General features: G+C 48.4%; 1 protein-coding gene across 1 annotated transcript; it reads right to left on the reverse strand.

Annotated features, from left to right (window-relative positions):
• Nucleotides 1–1,691: 1,691 nt before the first annotated feature.
• Nucleotides 1,692–2,883, reverse strand: S1PR3 (sphingosine-1-phosphate receptor 3; the record flags this gene model as incomplete). Its single annotated transcript, XM_079705981.1, has 1 exon — nt 1,692–2,883. Exon 1 carries the CDS (start codon nt 2,826–2,828, stop codon nt 1,692–1,694), a length of 1,137 nt encoding a protein of 378 aa, XP_079562107.1. The 5' UTR covers nt 2,829–2,883.
• Nucleotides 2,884–18,724: the final 15,841 nt, after the last annotated feature.

An 18,724-nucleotide genomic window follows, 5' to 3' on the forward strand; every position in this document is an offset into this window, starting at 1 on the left:
TTACAAATAGGATTTATCTCATCAGTAACAAAAATTAAGAAAGATGTTGGTCGGTACATGATCACCCAGGACCCACAGAAATCTTCCTTAATAAAGAGGAACTGGCATCATATAACAAAGAGGAGTCTCTTTCTCTTTGAAAAGTTATTCATGTATTAAGACTACTCTTTTAGTCTTTACTCAGGCAAAAGTCCCACTGAACCTAAAAACTTCAGGGGGTTCTGATGTGACGCTTACCCAAGAAAGAATCCTTTTAAAGGTTGCTTTTTTTTTTTTTTAACAAAAAACTCAATACATCAACTATATGCTTATGACAGCTCTACAAATTTGTGTATTTTGCACCCATTTGTACTGCATGAAGAATCACTGGGGATGACTGTGTACAAAAATACCTTCTAAGTAATTGCTTCTTAAGGTAAACAGTGATACAGGGTCAACCTGTGTTGAAAAAGGAAGATTACAGTATTGCTATATTTCTTTGAAGAAAGCACAAGCTGCCAGATCACAGTTAAACTGCTCTAATAGTCATGGTCAGGGTCAGCTTTCAGGAATCCATGAGGCTGCTGACGGCCCCAGCTGCTCAGCTGTGACAACACAGGGAGTTGTTGACTTGGTGCTTTCTGATACAGATTCAAACTCAACATAGGATCACAGTGCTGCCTTGCAAACCTCTTCTAATTCAATAGAAACTCCCCATTACATTGGAAAGGTGAAATGAGCCAGGGGTCTGTCCTCTGCTTCCCCCTCGTGGGTTCTTTTCTTGGTTGGTCTGGGGCACAGCCTCCTGGAATACATTGGCTGGCTTTTCTGTGATTTGGAGAAACCCCAAACAATCACATAATTTGGCTAATTTGGCTCTTAGATGTGCTTAAGACTCTGCAGGGACAAATGACAGAAGAGAATCAGGGGTCCCCTTGGGGGATGTACGCCCACAGAACTTGCTCATTCTCACCAGGATACTCCAGACGTTGTCAAGGGTATGTCTCAGGACAGTCTGGAGTCAGACCCACACATCTGAGACTAGCCTCGGACAAGCCCTTTGGGGGGATTTGGGCTTTCAAAACCTGCTTAACGTGAGACTTCATGTCAGTCTGAGGAGGCTGGGACCAGTGTGTCCACCTAGTTCCCAGCCATAGCCTCATACCTGGTGCTTCAGTCAGAACATACCTGTACTCCCTGTTATGTAACAGTATCACATACTGCAGCTTATGCATGTACCAATGGCAGACATGAAACGCAAGTGCTCTGTGACACAGAAATGACAAATATACAGCATCTATCCTGTGCACAGAGTGTAGTGTAAAGTTACCAGACGTCATCCTGATGTTCTGGGACACACATTGTACACTGTGTGGTCCACGACCTTCCTTCTCTAGGCACAGCAGACAATGGTCAGTGGAATTCAGGGTAAAGCGACTGATGACATTGGCAGCTTGGTACATTTGGAAGACCCTGGAGCCTAAACGGACAAGGCACGCAGTCTACACTGAAGTGGGTTGGCAATTCCTTGGTTTCCCTCCTTAAGAGACGTCCACACCAGGCAGGCTGTTGGCAGAATAGGTTTCCTGAGTCCCAGCTCTGGAATAGCCCCCGTGGGTGAGGCGTGCACTCGATAAGAATGTGGCTGCAGGGCTAGCTGCCACTTGTTCCATGGAGATGCAAGGACCCCACGTTCCTGGAGCCCGGCGCCCTCACTTGCAGAGGATCCCATTCTGCAGGGTTTTGTTTCTGTCTGTTATGCAGGGCGGGGCAGCTATTTGCGGGAGGTCTTCCTTGCTCTTCGGGGAGGGGCTGCTGTTGTTGCTGCCGCTGGATTTGCTTCTGCTTGGGTCGAGAGCAGGCTGGATGGGGAAGGAACGGGCACCCTGGCCCCTGACCAGGCAGGTGCAGACCAGCCGGAAGAAGGCCCGCCGCATCTCCTTGCTGGCCAGCGTGTAGATGATGGGGTTCATGGCGGAGTTGAGCACGGCCAGCACGATGAACCACTGGGCCTTGAACAGGATGGCACATTCCTTCACCTTGCAGGCCACATCCACGAGGAAGAGGATGAAGAGTGGGGACCAGCAGGCGATGAAGACACTCACCACGATCACCACGGTCCGCAGCAGGGCCATGGACCGCTCCGAGTTGTGAGGGCTGGCCACCCTGCGGCTGCTGGACTTCACCAGGAAGTAGATGCGTGTGTACAGGATCACGATGGTCACCAGGATGGCCGTGAAGATGCTGATGCAGAACGCGATGTACTTCTTGGAATAGAGGGGCAGGATGGTGGAGCAGTCAGGGAGGTTGTGCAGGCAGTTCCAGCCCAGGATGGGTAAGGCGCCCAGCGAGAACGCGATCAGCCAGCACATCCCGATCAGGAGAAAGACGCGGTGCTTCTTATTGGCATCGTAAGGTCTCATTTTGATCATGGTCAAGTGCCGCTCGATAGCAATGGCCAGTAGGCTACAGGTGGACGCCCCAAGGGCCACGAACATGCTGCCTTCCCGTAGGAACCAGACCGTCAGAGACAGGCTCAGGGTCCTCTTGCCCGACATCAGAATGTTGACCTTGTAGGCTATGCCGGCCAGCAGGTCGCAGAGAGCCAGGTTGCCAATGAAAAAGTACATGCGGTTGTGAAATTTATTGTTTTTCCAGATGGCAATCAAAACCATCAGGTTCTCCAAGACAATGAAGCTGCAGATTATCAAGAAAACAATGGTGGTGAGCGTGCTGCCCTCGGGGGCATCCTTCAGCCTGTCCTTCAGCTTGCCGACATAGCTGTAATGTTTGTGCAGGGTCTCGTTGGAGGTGTAGGGTCTGGGGTGCAGCGTGAGAACCGTCGCCATCACTTGGAACTCACGATCAGTTAGCTCCAGAATCCACCAGAAGGCGCCCTGGGAACGTCCATTTCCCGGGCAAAGAAAGCCTGCCGCTCAGGCTGCAATAGTGATCCAAGCCAGACCCCGGCTAGGGTGTTGAGAATAGGCTCCTGCAAAAAGATAAAAGGAGGGGGTGCCCAGTGATAAAGTAACAGCACCTGAGATCAACGGCGACAATAAAGTTGGGGAAAGGCACTAAAAATTTGGAAGTATTTGGACGGCTGGTCCGCATGGGCCCAGAGAGGGCCTTTAACACAGGTCAAGATCCTAAGTGACCGTGGAGACGGAGGGAGCAGTTCTGTGTCTGCAGCTGCTGAGGAGGGAAATTCAGTGCATGAGCACCACCATCATTCAGTCACATCATCACACACACACCCAAGTAATACTTCCATCTGGAAATCTCTCTTTTTTTTTAGATGTTGGGGGTAGGAGTTTATTAATTAATTTATTTATTTTTGCTATGTTGGGTCTTCGTTTCTGTGCGAGGGCTTTCTCTAGTTGTGGCAAGCGGGAGCCACTCTTCATCGCGGTGTGCGGGCCTCAAGGCACTTTGGAACGCTAACCAGTTCATACCCATCTACTGCACAGGAGCTGGTAAACCCTTATTCCCAGTTACTGAGAGAGAAACAGTATTATGCCAGGTCCAAAAAATAGAATAGAATCTGGAATAATGCCCGTCCGATTTCTGAAACATCCTTGGTGGGTTTTGGAGCAACATTGTGGGAAGTACTCACACTTCCTGGATGGGATCCCCGGGGATCAGGGCCAGGGCCAGAAATTGAGTCTAGACGGCCCCCAGGTCTGCCCAGCGGAGAGCTTGAAAACCGACCACCTGGCCACCAAAGGAAGAAGAGCACAGGCCAGGCGTGGCCCACATGGCCACTCCCCTAGCAAGCAGCTGAGCGTGGAGCCAGGGGAGGAAGAAATACAAACCTGTAAAAGTGGAATCAACAGCTATTGAGACTAAAGGAAGAAAAGAGAGGACAACCAACTGGATTTTCGAGTTTGGCTTAAAATTCAGAGTTTAACTCTAACTGTCTAAACTGCCAAAACTAAATCGGTGTGTGTGAACTGAAAGAAACCAACCTGGGAGCACTAGTGAGAGGGCGGGGTGGAAAACCCAAGAGCCAGACTTCCGATGGTCCTTCCCCCACTGGACTTTGGATGCATCCCACCCCACCTGTGGCTTTATCCATCAGCCTCCTGTGATGTCCACAGTGAAGCAGACCCAGCGACCAAGGCAGAAATGGATTTCACTAAACTCACTTATTCTAAATTAAAATTATTTGAGTATTTAAATATATAATTAAGATCATACGAGCTTAATTTACAACAGCCGACTGTGTGCAGTTTTTTAACTTTTTTTTTTTTTTTTTTTTTTTTTTTTTGCGGTACGCGGGCCTCTCACTGTTGTGGCCTCTCCCGTTGCGGAGCACAGGCTCCGGACGCACAGGCTCAGCGGCCACGGCTCACGGGCCCAGCCACTCCGTGGCATGTGGGATCTTCCCGGACCGGGGCACGAACCCGCGTCCCCTGCATCAGCAGGCAGACTCTCAACCACTGCGCCACCAGGGAAGCCCACACACCACTTTTTAAAACAAATTGCAAGCTGTCTTTTTAAGAGTAGAAATAGGCGCAGCAGCTGACACTCTCAGAGCACTTTCCCTGGAGCCCCTTATTTAATCCCCATGCCGACACCGTGAAGATCGCAGCATCTCTCCTCTCACAGCACCATGTATATTAATGGTGCCCAGTAAACGTCTGTGCCCTTTATTACTGCTCCTCTAAGTACTCTCATCTGTGGGCGGCGAATGGAGAATCCATGCTCCCACTTTGCTGACCCTTCCTGGCTGTCGTAGGAAACCAGGCACAGGAGAACTTAGCCGCCTGGTTATCTTCCCACCACTTGCCACCCCAGAGCACAACCCTGGCGACTGTACTCTGCATCCCCACACAGATGCACCACCACTGCACCACGTGTGACCTCATTCTTGGAAAAGGCGTGGCACAAAGGCAGGGAAGAGGAACACATGTGCCACTCCACCAAGAGCCACAAAGCAGCAGCATCCTGAGAGCGGCTATTTCCCCGACGGCAATGGGGTCACATGGCTGGCCCGAGGGCCCTACACACGCAAACCCCCCCATGCCAGACCCCCTGCTGCCACATCCAAGTGGCCGCCCCCCTGTCCATGACACCATCATGTCGGGTTTGCCTCAAATGCCTCTGAGACATCTGCTTTCCCATCAGGGGTTTCTCTCCCAGGACCTGATATTGGCCAACATAACAAGAGGATTTATAATGGTAACTGACTCAGCACCAGAGCCGTCTGAATGATAAAAAAACATACTAATATTACCTAAAAGGATAGGAACATGAATTGTACAGGAATTCCCACTCACACTGGGCTGAAAGGGCTCTAGGCATCTGCAGCTGAAAGGCTTTTGAAACCAGGGTGTGTCCAAAGTTTGTCTCCTGTGCCTTAGTTTCCCCCATGATAACTCCAGGGCATTTGAATCCCTCTTGGACAGTCTCCACCCCTCCGACTAGGCTGTATAGTATGGATAGCAGGGAAGCAAGTCCCTTTAAAACTGCTGGATCTGGACTTCTCTTGGAAATAAAGGGCAGAGGAAATACACCACAGGCTTCGCAGACTCACATCAACTTTTTTTTTTCTGAATATGTAGAGTTTTGATAAAATGGAGGAAACAAAAGGAAACAATAAAAACTGATAACCAGCAAGAAAACAACCAAAACAAAAATTGCCTAACATGTGCCAGAAACTCATCCAGACCATGAATCTTGAGGGTGAACATATTTTCCCATTAATTCTTGATTTATAGTTTCCCTTAATTAAATATTTATCGCTCAGGGAGCACATATTTTCAGAACCTCTTTTATTAAATGTGAATCTCCGCATTTTGCGTAACTGGAAGATATCCATCTCTCTTTGGAATCTAAAAGCTTATTTTCTTTGGATTATCAACATTAGAAAGTAGACCCCATCTGAGAGTTAAGTGCTGGTTTAAAGATCAAATTGATTTTGGATGCATCTGAACACCACTGTGCATAGTCCAACCATCTCACGGGCGAGTTTGGGCCTCCATCCCGAGGGGTGCAGCACAGACTCCGAGTTTGCCGGAAGAACGCCCTGCCCCTCCCAGGTCCTGCTCATGGTGAGGTGGGGCATTGGCCCTCCCTGGCTCAACCATCCTGCTGCTGCTGGGCACTGCGGGCACCAGGGCTCCTGGGAGACCAACCTATCCTATCCCTCATGGCCTCTTCTAGTCACTAACCACTCCCAGAGAGTACCACTCTCTGGACATCTCGTCCCCTAGAGTAATTTAGCCTGTGTCTGACCTGCATATAAATGGAGCCATACGATATACAGTGTGCCTGGCATCGTCCTCTCAATGTGATGCTCCTGTGAGCCACGCGTGGAGATGCCGGTAATTCCTTCCCATTGCTCCCACCGTGTGGGTGGATGCAACAGCCTCCATTCATTCCCGGTTGTGGACATGGAGTGGTTTCCAAGTGTTGTTGTCCTTAGCAGTGGTGCTAGGACGGGTTGAGGATGTCCTTGTGGCGAGCATGTGCCTGTGTTTCCAAGGAGTACCGTGGATTTCCTAGCATTGATGTCTAGGTTGGGCTTTGATGGGAGGGTCCCTGCAGAGGCTTATGGGTCTTAGCCCCTGGTCCTGCGAATGGTTTTTGTAGGAAGCTGGAGAAGTCCACATAGAGGGTGAGAGTCACACACTACAAATGCTCACGTTTTGTTTTATTTTAAAAGATAGGTGTCTGGGGCTGGCAGTGACCAGCATCTGCCTTTCCATTGTAAAAGGCTGATCACTGCTTAATTTCCACCTGAATACTTAAAAATACAGCCTGATGCTGAGAAGTGTGGCTGGGTGCTGGCTAGTCGTGTACACATTCAAAAAGCCAGGCATGTTATAGAAGATACTCAGGACAGAGATGCTCCTGCTTATGGGCAGTGGTCTTCCAACAAACCCAGATTCCGACAGAGCTGTGCCTTGCTTATGTCCATAGGCAGAGTTCTCACTTTCAAACTGTGCTCAAGTGGCCCAGACCCCCACAGACCCGTCCCCTGAAGTATACTGACCACACCTGAGCTTCCCTTACATCTACTCAACAGAGACCCGCTACACCTAAGAGTTTTCACTTCAACCTCATTCAGTTGGGGTCTTCAAGTCTACCTCAAGGCATTTCAACACCAAGCCTTTATCTTTTTGCAGAGAAGGAATACGACACTTTCTAGAAGGTGGTTCAGAGGTGTGTCACCCCACACCTCTTCCCTCCATTCCAAGTTGGAGTATCTGTGGGGAGGGGTGAGCCCGGCAGGGGCCGATGGATTCCAGATGTGCTTTCCGTGCTAGCGATTCACTTTCTCTACACATGTCAATTTGAAAAATAAACAAACTGTAAAAAGAAGGAAAAGGAAAAAAACAAAGGAAAATATTTCCACAATCTGGGGTCTGTTTCTTTCTCTCTGTAAAGGCCAAAAAAAAAAACCAAACGAACAAACAAAAAAGCGCACGCACACACACAATAAGATAGTGAGAAATTTATTTCTCCTGGTCAGATGCAGGACACTGTATTTTTAAAGGCACGTTCTCCCAGTTCATCCCCAAAACTGAATTAAAACATGAAGCATTTGCCAACAAGCCAAATTTCTTGGAAAGCAAGGGGTTTTTTTTGGGTTTTTTGTTTAGAAGAATTTAGAAAGGAAATAATGAGTTGGCCATTTCATGGCCCCAGCAAAATTCCTTTGCTAATGAGTATTTCCCCTCACTCCGAGCATCTTAGGTGACCTCACTCTGCTTTCAGAGATAGTTCATAACAAGAGGCTTCACACACTCAGCCTTGCACGCCTGCGAGTTGCTCTGTGCCCATTAGTGGAGCTCCCAGTGAGAAAAGGGCTGTTACAGATGAACCACGTCAGGATTCCACAACTTCCCCTTTCTTCTCTCGAGTGTGGAAGTGAGTTGGTCCCTGATCAGGATTCCTGCTTTTCAGTGGCTTCTCCACAGCTCTTTCTCTCGGTAAACAAGGGTCGGATGCTAACACAGATCTGGGGGCAGTCCAGGGAGCCCCAGGAAAGCAGGTTGTACCCAGGACCTGGTGCAGCTCGAGCATCTGCCTCCGTGCGTGCTCTCCTGGGCATCCTGGCTCGTCGATCGAGGGCAACTGCTTTAGATGCAAAAGGTCTTTACCTTCATTGGTTTTCAACCAGCCTTATCAAACTTTCTCTTCTGTACTTGTTCTAAGGAAGGGCACGGGACTGAATTCCTACCAAGACTGCCACAGGACGAATGAAAGTGTGTGGAAATGAGCTCCTCCAGGCATATGCAAATAAGAGGTGTTCTGCCCAGGAAGTCCTAACTGTGGGGTCCCTGTCATCCTTTCCCACAGCAGGGCTCTTACTCGGTGATACTGCACATGTACCGCATGTTGCACGTTGCAGGTACCATGTCTGATCCCCACTACAGCATCTGCCTTCCAAATGAACATAGGAGGAAACTGAGTCCGGGGGGTTGGGTGTGCGGGCGCAGTGTCCTTTGTAGCACAGCTTGGAAGAGGCTGCGCTGGGCCAGATGCCTGTGTCATTGGATTCCAGTGCACCACATTAGGGATAAGCTCTTCCGGAGGCTGTCACCTTTCCATGTGTTCCTCACCTCGATAGTGACAAGAGTGTCACCACCATGCTTGGAACTGATAGCAGAATGCTGGAATGCTAATGTGAGGGCTTGACTGAAATATATGGAAAACTCTGACCCCAAGGAAATGGAGCGGCATCTTCAAGGTCCAAGAGCCTAGTCAACTGACTCAGGTCTCTCACTCCAGCTCACGGTGCTGATGGGACGTTAGAGCCACCCAATCGGTACCACACTGTCCTTGGAACCACCTTGGCACTGATTTACCTGACTGGCCTATTGCCTGGCCTCTTCTAGATGCAGCTGTAATTCCTCAAAAATAGAATGAAAACAAAAGAGAAGAAAAGGCAACTTTATGCCTAGTAACTGTAACAACAACTTAAAAGTATTATTAACTAAAACTAGACAGGATTCCACTCGGTATATCATAGTAACTCCCAAAGTTCATGGAATATCTCTTAAGGCAATTAATTAATTTTACAGAAAATGTATGGCAAAGGAATAATATGAAATGGCTCCAAAACTGATAAGAAAGGAATCACGAAGCCAAATGTGAGGAAACAGAAAGGCTCGTGTAGCCCACGGCACAGCAGTCTTGGCTAACTGGCCAACGTAACAGATCGCCTGAGGCTGCCTTGCCACCTGTGGCAGCACCAGAGTCATAGTCCCAAGTCCTGGCAGAAAAAAAAGGGTTTCTCCAATTGGGCAACCCCAAATGTTTTGAGATTATGGTATGCTCAAATCCCCATGTCTTTGCAACAAAAATATATGTATACACTGTAGGTCCTGAAACATTTTTAGGAGGTGGAAGAGAGACCATGGAATCAAATTAGTGTCATTATTTCCAGACAAAGAAAAATCAGTTTGTAAATTTTGAGAAATAAATTCATTAGGCCAATAGGTAAGGCTCCTTGTACAGGAAATGGGAGTTTCAGTATCCACATATGGTAGAAAATTAGGAGAGTCATGCCTTTAATGAAATTCACACATGTAAAGAGGAAAGCAGCATTTTCAGAGATGAAAACTGGTTGAGGAAGCATTTTGTCTATATCTCAAGGGCTGACTTCGTGTTTCAGATCTCTGGTGTCAGGCAACAAGAGAGCCTGGACTAGTAGGCCCTAAGTGAATGTTTGCTGACTGAGAACATCCAGTGTATGGTTCTCCTCCGGCAACAAAAGTATTCATACTGGCACTGAGCTCTGCATCAATTGAGAACTTGTACAGATGTGGATACTTCCACAACTCCTTGAGTACTACACACACACACACCACACCCTACCACACTCCACACACATATACACACCAGAACCACCACCTACACCAGCAACAGGCTTGGCCATCCCTTATTACTCATATACCCACAGACCACAATCCTGCCCTCGTACTTTCTAGGAATTATGTTTTTGTTAACCACGCCGGCAAGATTTTCATCAATGAAGAAATAAATGTTGAAAAGATAAATTAGGAACATGTGATTATATACAAGGTCTGCAACTTCTAACTCCAGACTTGAAAAAGACGCCTAATTCTGGAAGCACCCAGAGCTCCAGAAGAGCCAGACTCAGTTCATGCTGCTACCTTTCTTCATTTTCAAAGTAAAGCATGTTCACTTTAAAAATCCAACAAGAAGTCCCTCTCTTACCTCTAAATACATAAACACCACAAAGTAATACGTCCTTGGGAGTGTCCAATGTCAGGAAGAGAGAGAAAGGAAGAAGGAGAGGGATCCGGAGAGAGAACCATTTGGAGACTGGAGGGTTAAAAGTGGCAAAGTTAGCACTTTCCTGCACCAGGCCAAAGAAGGACCTTCCCCAGCTTTATCTGTTATGAATGTAACATACTGATCTTCCCTGGGAACCTCATTTATAGCACGGTAGGCACTTTTTCTTCCAGCCCCCCTGATTCTGACAGCCCTGACTGCCTTGTTTGAGACATAGAAGGAAAACTGGAATTTTGTGGCGAATAAAATTCAATAGAATAATTTCCCCAAGAGAACAAGCACATATACACACGCTTCCAGAGTCCCCAGGTCCTCATCCTGGGCGGGAGCCTAACTTTTTAATTGTCCCAGGAAAGCGACTGACGGAACGTCCCTGTGAAGAGTCACTACTCTTCCCTTCGGCATTTTAATGCTCCAACTGTACTTAAAAAAGGGACCATCCCCTCCCCCACCCCGCCTCGGCTCAGTCACCAGGATGGATGACCTGTGTGGAGGGGGTGATGCTGATGTAATGTGCTCGCCCACCCAGGTCACCGTCGCGCCGAGGACTGGCTGGAAATTTGTGAGAAAAGTGGACCCGGCTGCCCCCACCCCACCCCGGGTGCCCCGGGCCTTCGGCCGTGCCGTCTCACCTCCGTCTGGGAAGGGCACTTGGGCCACCGGCATCCTGACACCCCTTTCTCCGCTCAGATGCGAGCTGGGCTGGGACGCCGGGATAGTCCTGGGGCTCGGGAGTGGAGGCACGTTCGCGGGCCGGAGCGTCTCGCTCGGGTTCGTCCTGCCACCGCGCTTGGCGCTGGTTTCCTGTCGCGTGTCTCCCAGACCAGCTTCTTTAGCCTCTGTCCCCGCCAGCCGGGGCGCAAACTTTTCCAGCGGCCCGCCGGGGCGGGGCCCGAGCTCCGCCTCCCCGCCCGGCCGCCCCACGCCCACATCCCGGGCCCCACCTCCACCTCCCCGAGCCCCGGCCCCCTACCCACGCCCCCTCCTCCCCTGGCCTCGTACCCCACCTCCCCCCACCCTGCTCCATCCCCCGGCCTCCCGGCATCTCCCCGCCCACCCATCTACCCTTTGCCCCCTCCCCCATCTCCTGGCCCTCTGCCCTCACTTCTTTGTCCCCCGCCACCTTCATACCCCTTCCCTCAGCGCCGCGCCCCCATCTCCGCGTCCCTCCTTCCCCGCCCCCCCGCCCCAGCATCCCCCGCACTCCGCGCCCGCACTTGCCCCCAAAGCCCTGCGTCCTGCTCCCGGACTCCCGCCCCCGAACTCGTGCTCCGGTCTTCCTGCCTCCCTTGCCTGCCCACACAGTCGAGGCCCTTTCTGATGGGTCCTAGACATTCTCCCATGGCCTCCCGCCTCCCTCCGCAGTCCCCCTGGGCTTGGCTTGTCCCTCCGCCTCTGCCCCAGAACGGCCTTCAGATCCTGCGCTCCTCCTGAGCTCCCCGGCTGCCGACCCAGGGGCTCAGGACCCAGCCGGCAGATCCAAACCGGGTCCGGGGTTGGACTTGGGCAGGGCGCACGGAGGGCGAGTGTCTGACAGATTATTGTTATCATTATCATAATTGTCGCGATCATGATCATTTTGGGTTGGAACTGACTGACCCCCAACTTGAGGGGTAACATCTGGCAACGTTTTGGTTTGGACCCTGCGCCTTCCACCTCCCTCGTGCTCTGGGCCTCCAGCGCAGAGGCTGTTCCCCTGGGGCACACACAAGCTCCGAATCCCCGGACCCGCCCTGGGCACAAGAGTTCGTGGATCTTCCGTGGCACAGCTCAGGGGGATTCGCCCCTTTTGTGTGGATAAATGAGAAAATCTATGCGAAGAGCTTCCGAAAGAAGAATTCCGAGGGAGGGGACTACCAAATCTATTGGACACGGAAAGTGAAGGTCCTGAGTAAGTGAACACAGCAACCGACCCTGGAAGCTTCTAGCGGGAGGGAGAAAGAAAGAGAACAGGGTAGGAGGAAAGGAGAGAGGCAAGAAAAAGGAACCAGAAGGCCTGCTATCCAAAGCAAGGCTGTGCGTTCCTGGGCAGACCAGACAGGCACTGCAGGGGTCCCTGGAGCAAGTTGGGGAATCTTGGGTAAAGTGTCCCTAGTTACCTGGCTTGTGATTTGCGCTCGCCTCCAGAGGAAGAGCCCCAAGCATCCTTCCCCTAGAGCTGGGAGCAAATGCTTATTAGGGGTGGGACTGAGCCCTGAGAGGCATAGACAACAGAGTGCAAGTTGCCAGCACTTTTGCTGGCCTTCTCAGTTGTTCCCTGTTGAGAAACCCCGGCCCTGGAGAAAAAGCGGGCTGGTGGGGTGGGGGGTACCGGAGAGCTCTGGCTGACCTCTGGGGCTCAGTGGAGGGCTGGTGCTGCCCTGTCCCTGTTTCCACTTAATCTACTGTACTCTGCCTGCACTGCTGTGAGACCCCTCCAGTATGGTAGCCTTCCAAACTGGCTCAGGGTGTCTTGTGCAAGCTCTGAGAAGCCATTTCTGCCCCAAATTATAAGGGGACCTTTATAATTAGGGTTCCTTAATTTTTCCACTCCTACAGTACCAAGTCAGGAAAAGGAGAGGAGAGACTATGCATCTTTAGCCACTCACCGTGGCCAGGGTAACCAAACAGGGTACTGGCCACTGTGCTTACACCTGACCAAAACTATCAGTTAGTTCATCAACAAATCTGTTCATTTAGTTGCGTCACACTACGAAAAATGCACTACTAGGTTACTGGCTGAAGTTTGTTTTGATTGGTGCTCATGTCTTCATTCACTGGACAAAGTCTGAAATCCAGACATTACTAGGGCAACCTTGAGGTCTAGTGATGCCTCCAAAAGCAGCCTCAGGACCTGGACTCCAGAAGGCTGGAAAACAGTGGGACTGTTTACTGTAAATGTCCCAAGGGAGACCAGAGGATTCCTGAAACTCCTCTTTTGGTAAGACTCCTTTTTCCCAAAGATTCCCCACCCTGAGCAGCTCTCTCCAAACACAGTCCTCTGGCTGCCCTACTGTGCACCCCTGCTTGCTCCCCCCTCCGTGGGCCCTAAAGCTCAGTCACTGGGCCCTGGCTGGAGGGCCCTGTGTGCCCTCACACAACCTCTAGACATCATATTCGCTCATAACTTCTCTGGAGAGAACCAGCTCTCCCTGAGTCTGTTGAACAAAAATCCCCCCCTCTGCAGCGACAGCTCTTTACAGAGGAATGGTAGCTCATAAAGGTAGAAGGAATAGGAGAATTAGGAAGTTCCCATTGTTCACCTCTCGCTGAAATAACTGAGTTGAACCAGGTGAATTCATGCACAGCACGGTGAAAGTGTGGAGAATTGGTGAAGCACACAATGCTAACTGGAAAAGGAAGAACGTTCTCTGTTTTTAATGGAGACATCTGGCTGTCAGGGGCTCAAGGAGGGATCAAGCTTAGCATCTCTCATATTGGATCAACCTGATATTATGGGATCCAGAATCCAGCACACATCATCAAGGCTGTGTTCTTGCTAAAAATGCTAAAATTCAGTCAGAGGTCAAGCCTGTGACCTTCACTTCCGGTTTACGGGGAAGAAGGTCTTAAACAGCAGGATAAATGACGCCGGGGAGAAACGATCAGACACGTCCAGAGAGCAGGGCATTCTGTATCAGTTGGCGTGGTCTCCTCAAAAAAGTCAGTGTCAGAGAAAGAATGGGAATGGTTCTAGTACAAAAACAGCTAAAAAGCAGTGACATTCATAACAAACATGGACCCTGATCAACTCCTCGGTCAACTAACAAGCATTAAAGAATTTGGAGGACGTTTCAACATGATGGTGTATTGAATGCTATTGTAGAATTATTGTTTGTGTTATTAGGTGTGATAACAGCACACTACGTGTCTAGAATGACCTTATTTTTAGGAGATGCCTGCTGAACTATTGAAGAGTGGAATGTCTTGATACCTTAAACTTGTTTTTAAATAATTCAGCAAAAACAGTATGTACACATAAAGCTGATATGACAAAATGTTAGCAGTTATGGGATTTCAGGGGTGGATCGGGGGAGTTGTACGATGGGTTCCCCTTCTCTATGTGCTTGAAATTTTCCCATAGTAAAAAGTTGGCGAAAAAGAAAATGCCAGGTACTAAATAATTTTAAAAATGTGTCCATCTCTGTCTCAAACTATCAAATCAAATCTAGGCTTATGGGAATAAAATAAAAAGATAGGATGATTTATATCTGTATACTTTTGAAAACCACGTGGCCCCAAACTTGAACATCATTTGAGCAAATATATATTATGTTATATTGATATATGTAATATAATATTATATACTAATTTGTAATTTTTAAAAAGGAAATACATTTTATTTTCCCAACACATTAGTGCCTGCAGCCTGGCATGCAGGTACCACTTGGTTAAAAGACATCCAATTTTAAGACTCTAACCCACAGGGAAGCCTTCCCCAGCAGAGCTGAGACATTGAAGGACCCGACTGCAGGAACGGAGAAGCTGGGAAGGCCAGACAATTGTGCCTATAAATGCACCTTCTCTCTCCCTTTGTTCCTCCCTCCCAGCCTCTGCCTCTTGGATCTCTGTCTTGCTTTTATCTTGAGTCATTGTGCCTGCCACTTTTTTGGGGTTTCAGAGGCCGATCCTCAAGCCTACAGTCAGGACAATGTGGTATGAGTTCACACATGCGGACAAGGCTGTGGCAGGAGCCCTGGGCAGGGCATAGGGTAGGCTGGATGGGCCACAGGGAAGGGAACCTGGTGGAAAAGAATCCTTGGGGAGCCCTGGGCAGTGTTGGGGACTGAGGTCTTGTGGTCCTCCAGAAGATCACCACGATGGAAGTCATTTACATAGTGCTGGAGAGGAATAGCTCTGAAACATCCATCTGGATTGGATTTGCAAAAATGAAACTTGAACTTTTGTACCTAACAACCCTGGCTGGGGCCAAGTGAAGCCTCTGACTAGCTGTCCGAACTCTTTCCCGATAAGCACTCATTCGCTGACAGAGACGCCTACACCTGGACCTCACGACTTTGTGACTTTAGTAAATCGTCTGTCCCCATCTTTATGCCTCATGCATCCCCTTTCTCCACTCACACTGTCAGTCAAGGACAACAGAGATTCCAAGAATTGTTCTTTTCACATTTAATATTTTATAAAGATATCTCTAATATTCAGACACCTGACTAGTGTGTGCATGCGTGTTCATGTAAGTGTGTAACTGTGTGTATGTGTTTGCGTGTGTATAGGTGCATGAGTGTATGTATGTGTATAGGGGTGTATGTGTGTGTATGCATGCATGTGTGCATGTATTTATGCATATGTGTGTGTGCACGCATGTGTGTGCACATGTGTGTTTGTGTGTGCTTGTGTGTGCTGCAGAAGGACTGTACTCCTGGTGAGGGAGGTAATGTGTCTGACCATCCCTGGAAGATAAGCTGATGGACCTTGTAGTATAAAACAAAATAAATATTCGGTCTTTGCTCCTGGTTCTTGGCACAGAGCTCCTAAAATCCCTGAATTTACTGTCTTTCACATGCTAATGAGATGGCTGGTGGCTGGGCCCTAGATAGGTTCAGGATGGGGGCTGGTTAGCAAAAGAACCAACCATGTGATTACAGGGTTGGAGCTTTCAGCCCCATTCTGGGGAGAGGAGAGGGGCTGGAGCTGGAGTTAATCACTAAAGGCCAATGATTTTTATCAATGAAGCCTAAATAATGAATCCTCCATAAAAGCCCCTAAACAACTGAGTTTGGGGAGATCCTGGGCTGGTGAACACAGCTATGTGCTAGGAAGATGATACACCCAGAGAGGGCATGGAAGCCCCAAGCCCTTTCCCCATACCTTGCTCTATGTATCTCTTCCATTTAGCCTTTCCTGAGCTGTATCCTTTATAATAAACCAGTGACATAAGTAAAGTGTTTCCTTGAGTTCTGTGAATTGTTCCGGCAAATGACCAAACTTGAGGAGGGTGTGGAACCTCCAAATTTGTAGTCAGCTGGGGCTTCCCTGGTGGCGCAGTTGTTGAGTGTCCGCCTGCCGATGCAGGGCACATGGGTTCGTGCCCCGGATCTCCCGTGCTCCTCAATGGGAGAGGCCACAGCAGTGAGAGGCCCGTGTACCGCTAAATAAATAAACAAACAAACAAATAAATAAGTAGGTAGGTAGGTAGTCAGCTGGACAGAATGTTCAATGGGAGCAGATAGACAGGGAAATGTGAACTCAGCCTGGGGTTGAGGGGGAGGTGGTGAGGGTCTAGCGCGTTTGTGTGTATGCCCACGTGGTGTGTTTTCAGCGGAAGCCCATGTGCTCTGAAAGTAAGAGGAGAAAGGGTGGTCTGGAAGGTACCCACTGGGTGGAGGAACCCTTGATTCTCTCCGTTGTTTTGATGAGGAGAGCTGTCTGAGGGCTCGCGGCGATGCAGGCACTGAATCCCACAAACCGGGTAGCCCAGTCTTCAGCAGCCTGATGCTTTGAGTCAAAGTAGTCCAAAAACATGCCCTTCTTGTTGGATGCTGCGCCTGGGAAAACGTGGTGGGGGCTGGCTTGCTGGAGAAGCGTTTTCCGTTTATGGAGGACTGTTGATGTATACAGTCTGGGGATGGGTGTAATTCAACAAAAATGCCCCAGTTGTGTTTATCCAGTCATTCAGATAGCACGCAGTGGATGGGGTTGTTCCGTGCACACCTGTCCGCCCTCTGCTTGGTCCACTTCTGTGTATTCCTCCCGCGCCCCTGGCTTTTTGAACAAGTGTCTACAACATTGTTGAATAACTTGGCTTTTTCTTGGCTGCCGAAGTGTTGGTTGGTGATGGGGTGGAGAGAGAAGGTGGTGAGACGAACTGCAACAGTAGTTGCCAATTTCCTCCCTCCTCCACCATCAGACACTATGGATCTTAAGCAGAAAGGGCTGAAGGAGTTTGGTTGGGGGCAGTAAGAACAAATACCAGCATTGACTTGGTGCTTACTCCTGCTAGGCACTGTTCAAAGAGCTTCACACAGAGTAACTCCTTAGCCCTCAGAACAACTCTAGGAGATGAAAACCAATATCATTCCATTTTTCAGATGAGGAAATTGAGACACAGAGATAATCATACATTTGCCCAAAGTCACATAGCTGGTAAGTAGCAGAGTTGGAACACCCTGTCTGTTTGGAGTTTGCTGATTTATTTTAGCACTTTGGAGGTTGAAACCCTCCTGAAAAACATAGGCTGGACTTTATGCATGGATGCCCAATATCTGGGTCCCTGGCTCCCTTCATCTGGCTTGACTGGAGCCTGAGGGCAGGAAGAGGATGGTAGATGCCACTCACTGACCCTCTCTCTTACAGTCCCCACATCTACTCTGGGTTGTGGACTGTGCATGGCTGGTTTGGGGGAGACTGAATGGAACCTGCCTAGGTCCCTTATGGACAGCCTCTGCCCCAACTGGTGAGGATGGCTAGCACAGGATGGAATGCTATAGTGGGGAGAAGGGTGGGGAATCTTGCTTCCACCATCATTCTTAATTAATAAAGAAACTGTTAAACTTCTGAGTGTCAGGGTTCACATCTGTAAAATGGTACGTTTTACCACGTTTAATGGGTAGAATTAAACTAACTATCTGGGCATTTAAATGGGTCATAGAAATTCTACAGTTTTTCACAAAAAAAGGAAAAGTTTTTCCTTCCATATTCATTGAACTGAAACAATGCACAGACTCTTCTTGATTAAAACATGTTTTAAAAAGCTGAGATTAGAAAAGAAAAATGTCTCAAATCAATAATCTAAGCTCTCACCTCAGGAAACAAGAAAAGGAAGGCAAAACAAACCCAAAGCAAGCAGAAAGAAGGAAGCAAGAAAGATAAGAGCAGAAATTCATTAAATGAAAACAGAAAAATAATCAATGAAATGAACAGTGGTTCTCTCAAAGATCAATAAATCGAATCTCTAGCAGGACGGACAAAGAAAAAAATGGGGGAAGACAGAAATTAGCAGTATCAGGAATGAAACAAGTGATCACTACATTCCCTGTAGACATCAGAAAGATAATAAGGGAAAACTAGGAACAACTCCACACATATAATATTCAACAACTTAGATATAATGAACCAATTCCTTGAAAAGTGCAATCTACCACCATTCTCCCAATGTGAAATAAACCATTTGAATAGCCCTATAACTATTAAAGAAAAGGAATTCATAATTTTTAAATTCTCAGAAATCTTCAGGCCCAGATGGTTTTTCTGGAAATTCTACCAAAGTGTACAAAGAACAATTGATGCCAATTCTGAACAATTCTGTCAGAAAATAGAAGAGGTGAGAACACTTCTCAACTCATTTTATAAAGCAAGTATTATCTTGATACCAAAACCAGACAAAGAAAGTACAGAAAAAGACTACAGACCACTATTCCTCATAAATATAGACACGTGCATTCTTAAGAAAACATTAGCAAATAGAATTCAGCAATATATAAAATAGTTATTACCATGAGCAAAACGAACTTATTCTAAGGATGAAATGCTGGTT

This window comes from Hyperoodon ampullatus, assembly GCF_949752795.1.
Source record: "Hyperoodon ampullatus genome assembly, chromosome: 6".
In the NCBI taxonomy this organism is placed as follows: Eukaryota; Metazoa; Chordata; class Mammalia; order Artiodactyla; family Ziphiidae; genus Hyperoodon; species Hyperoodon ampullatus.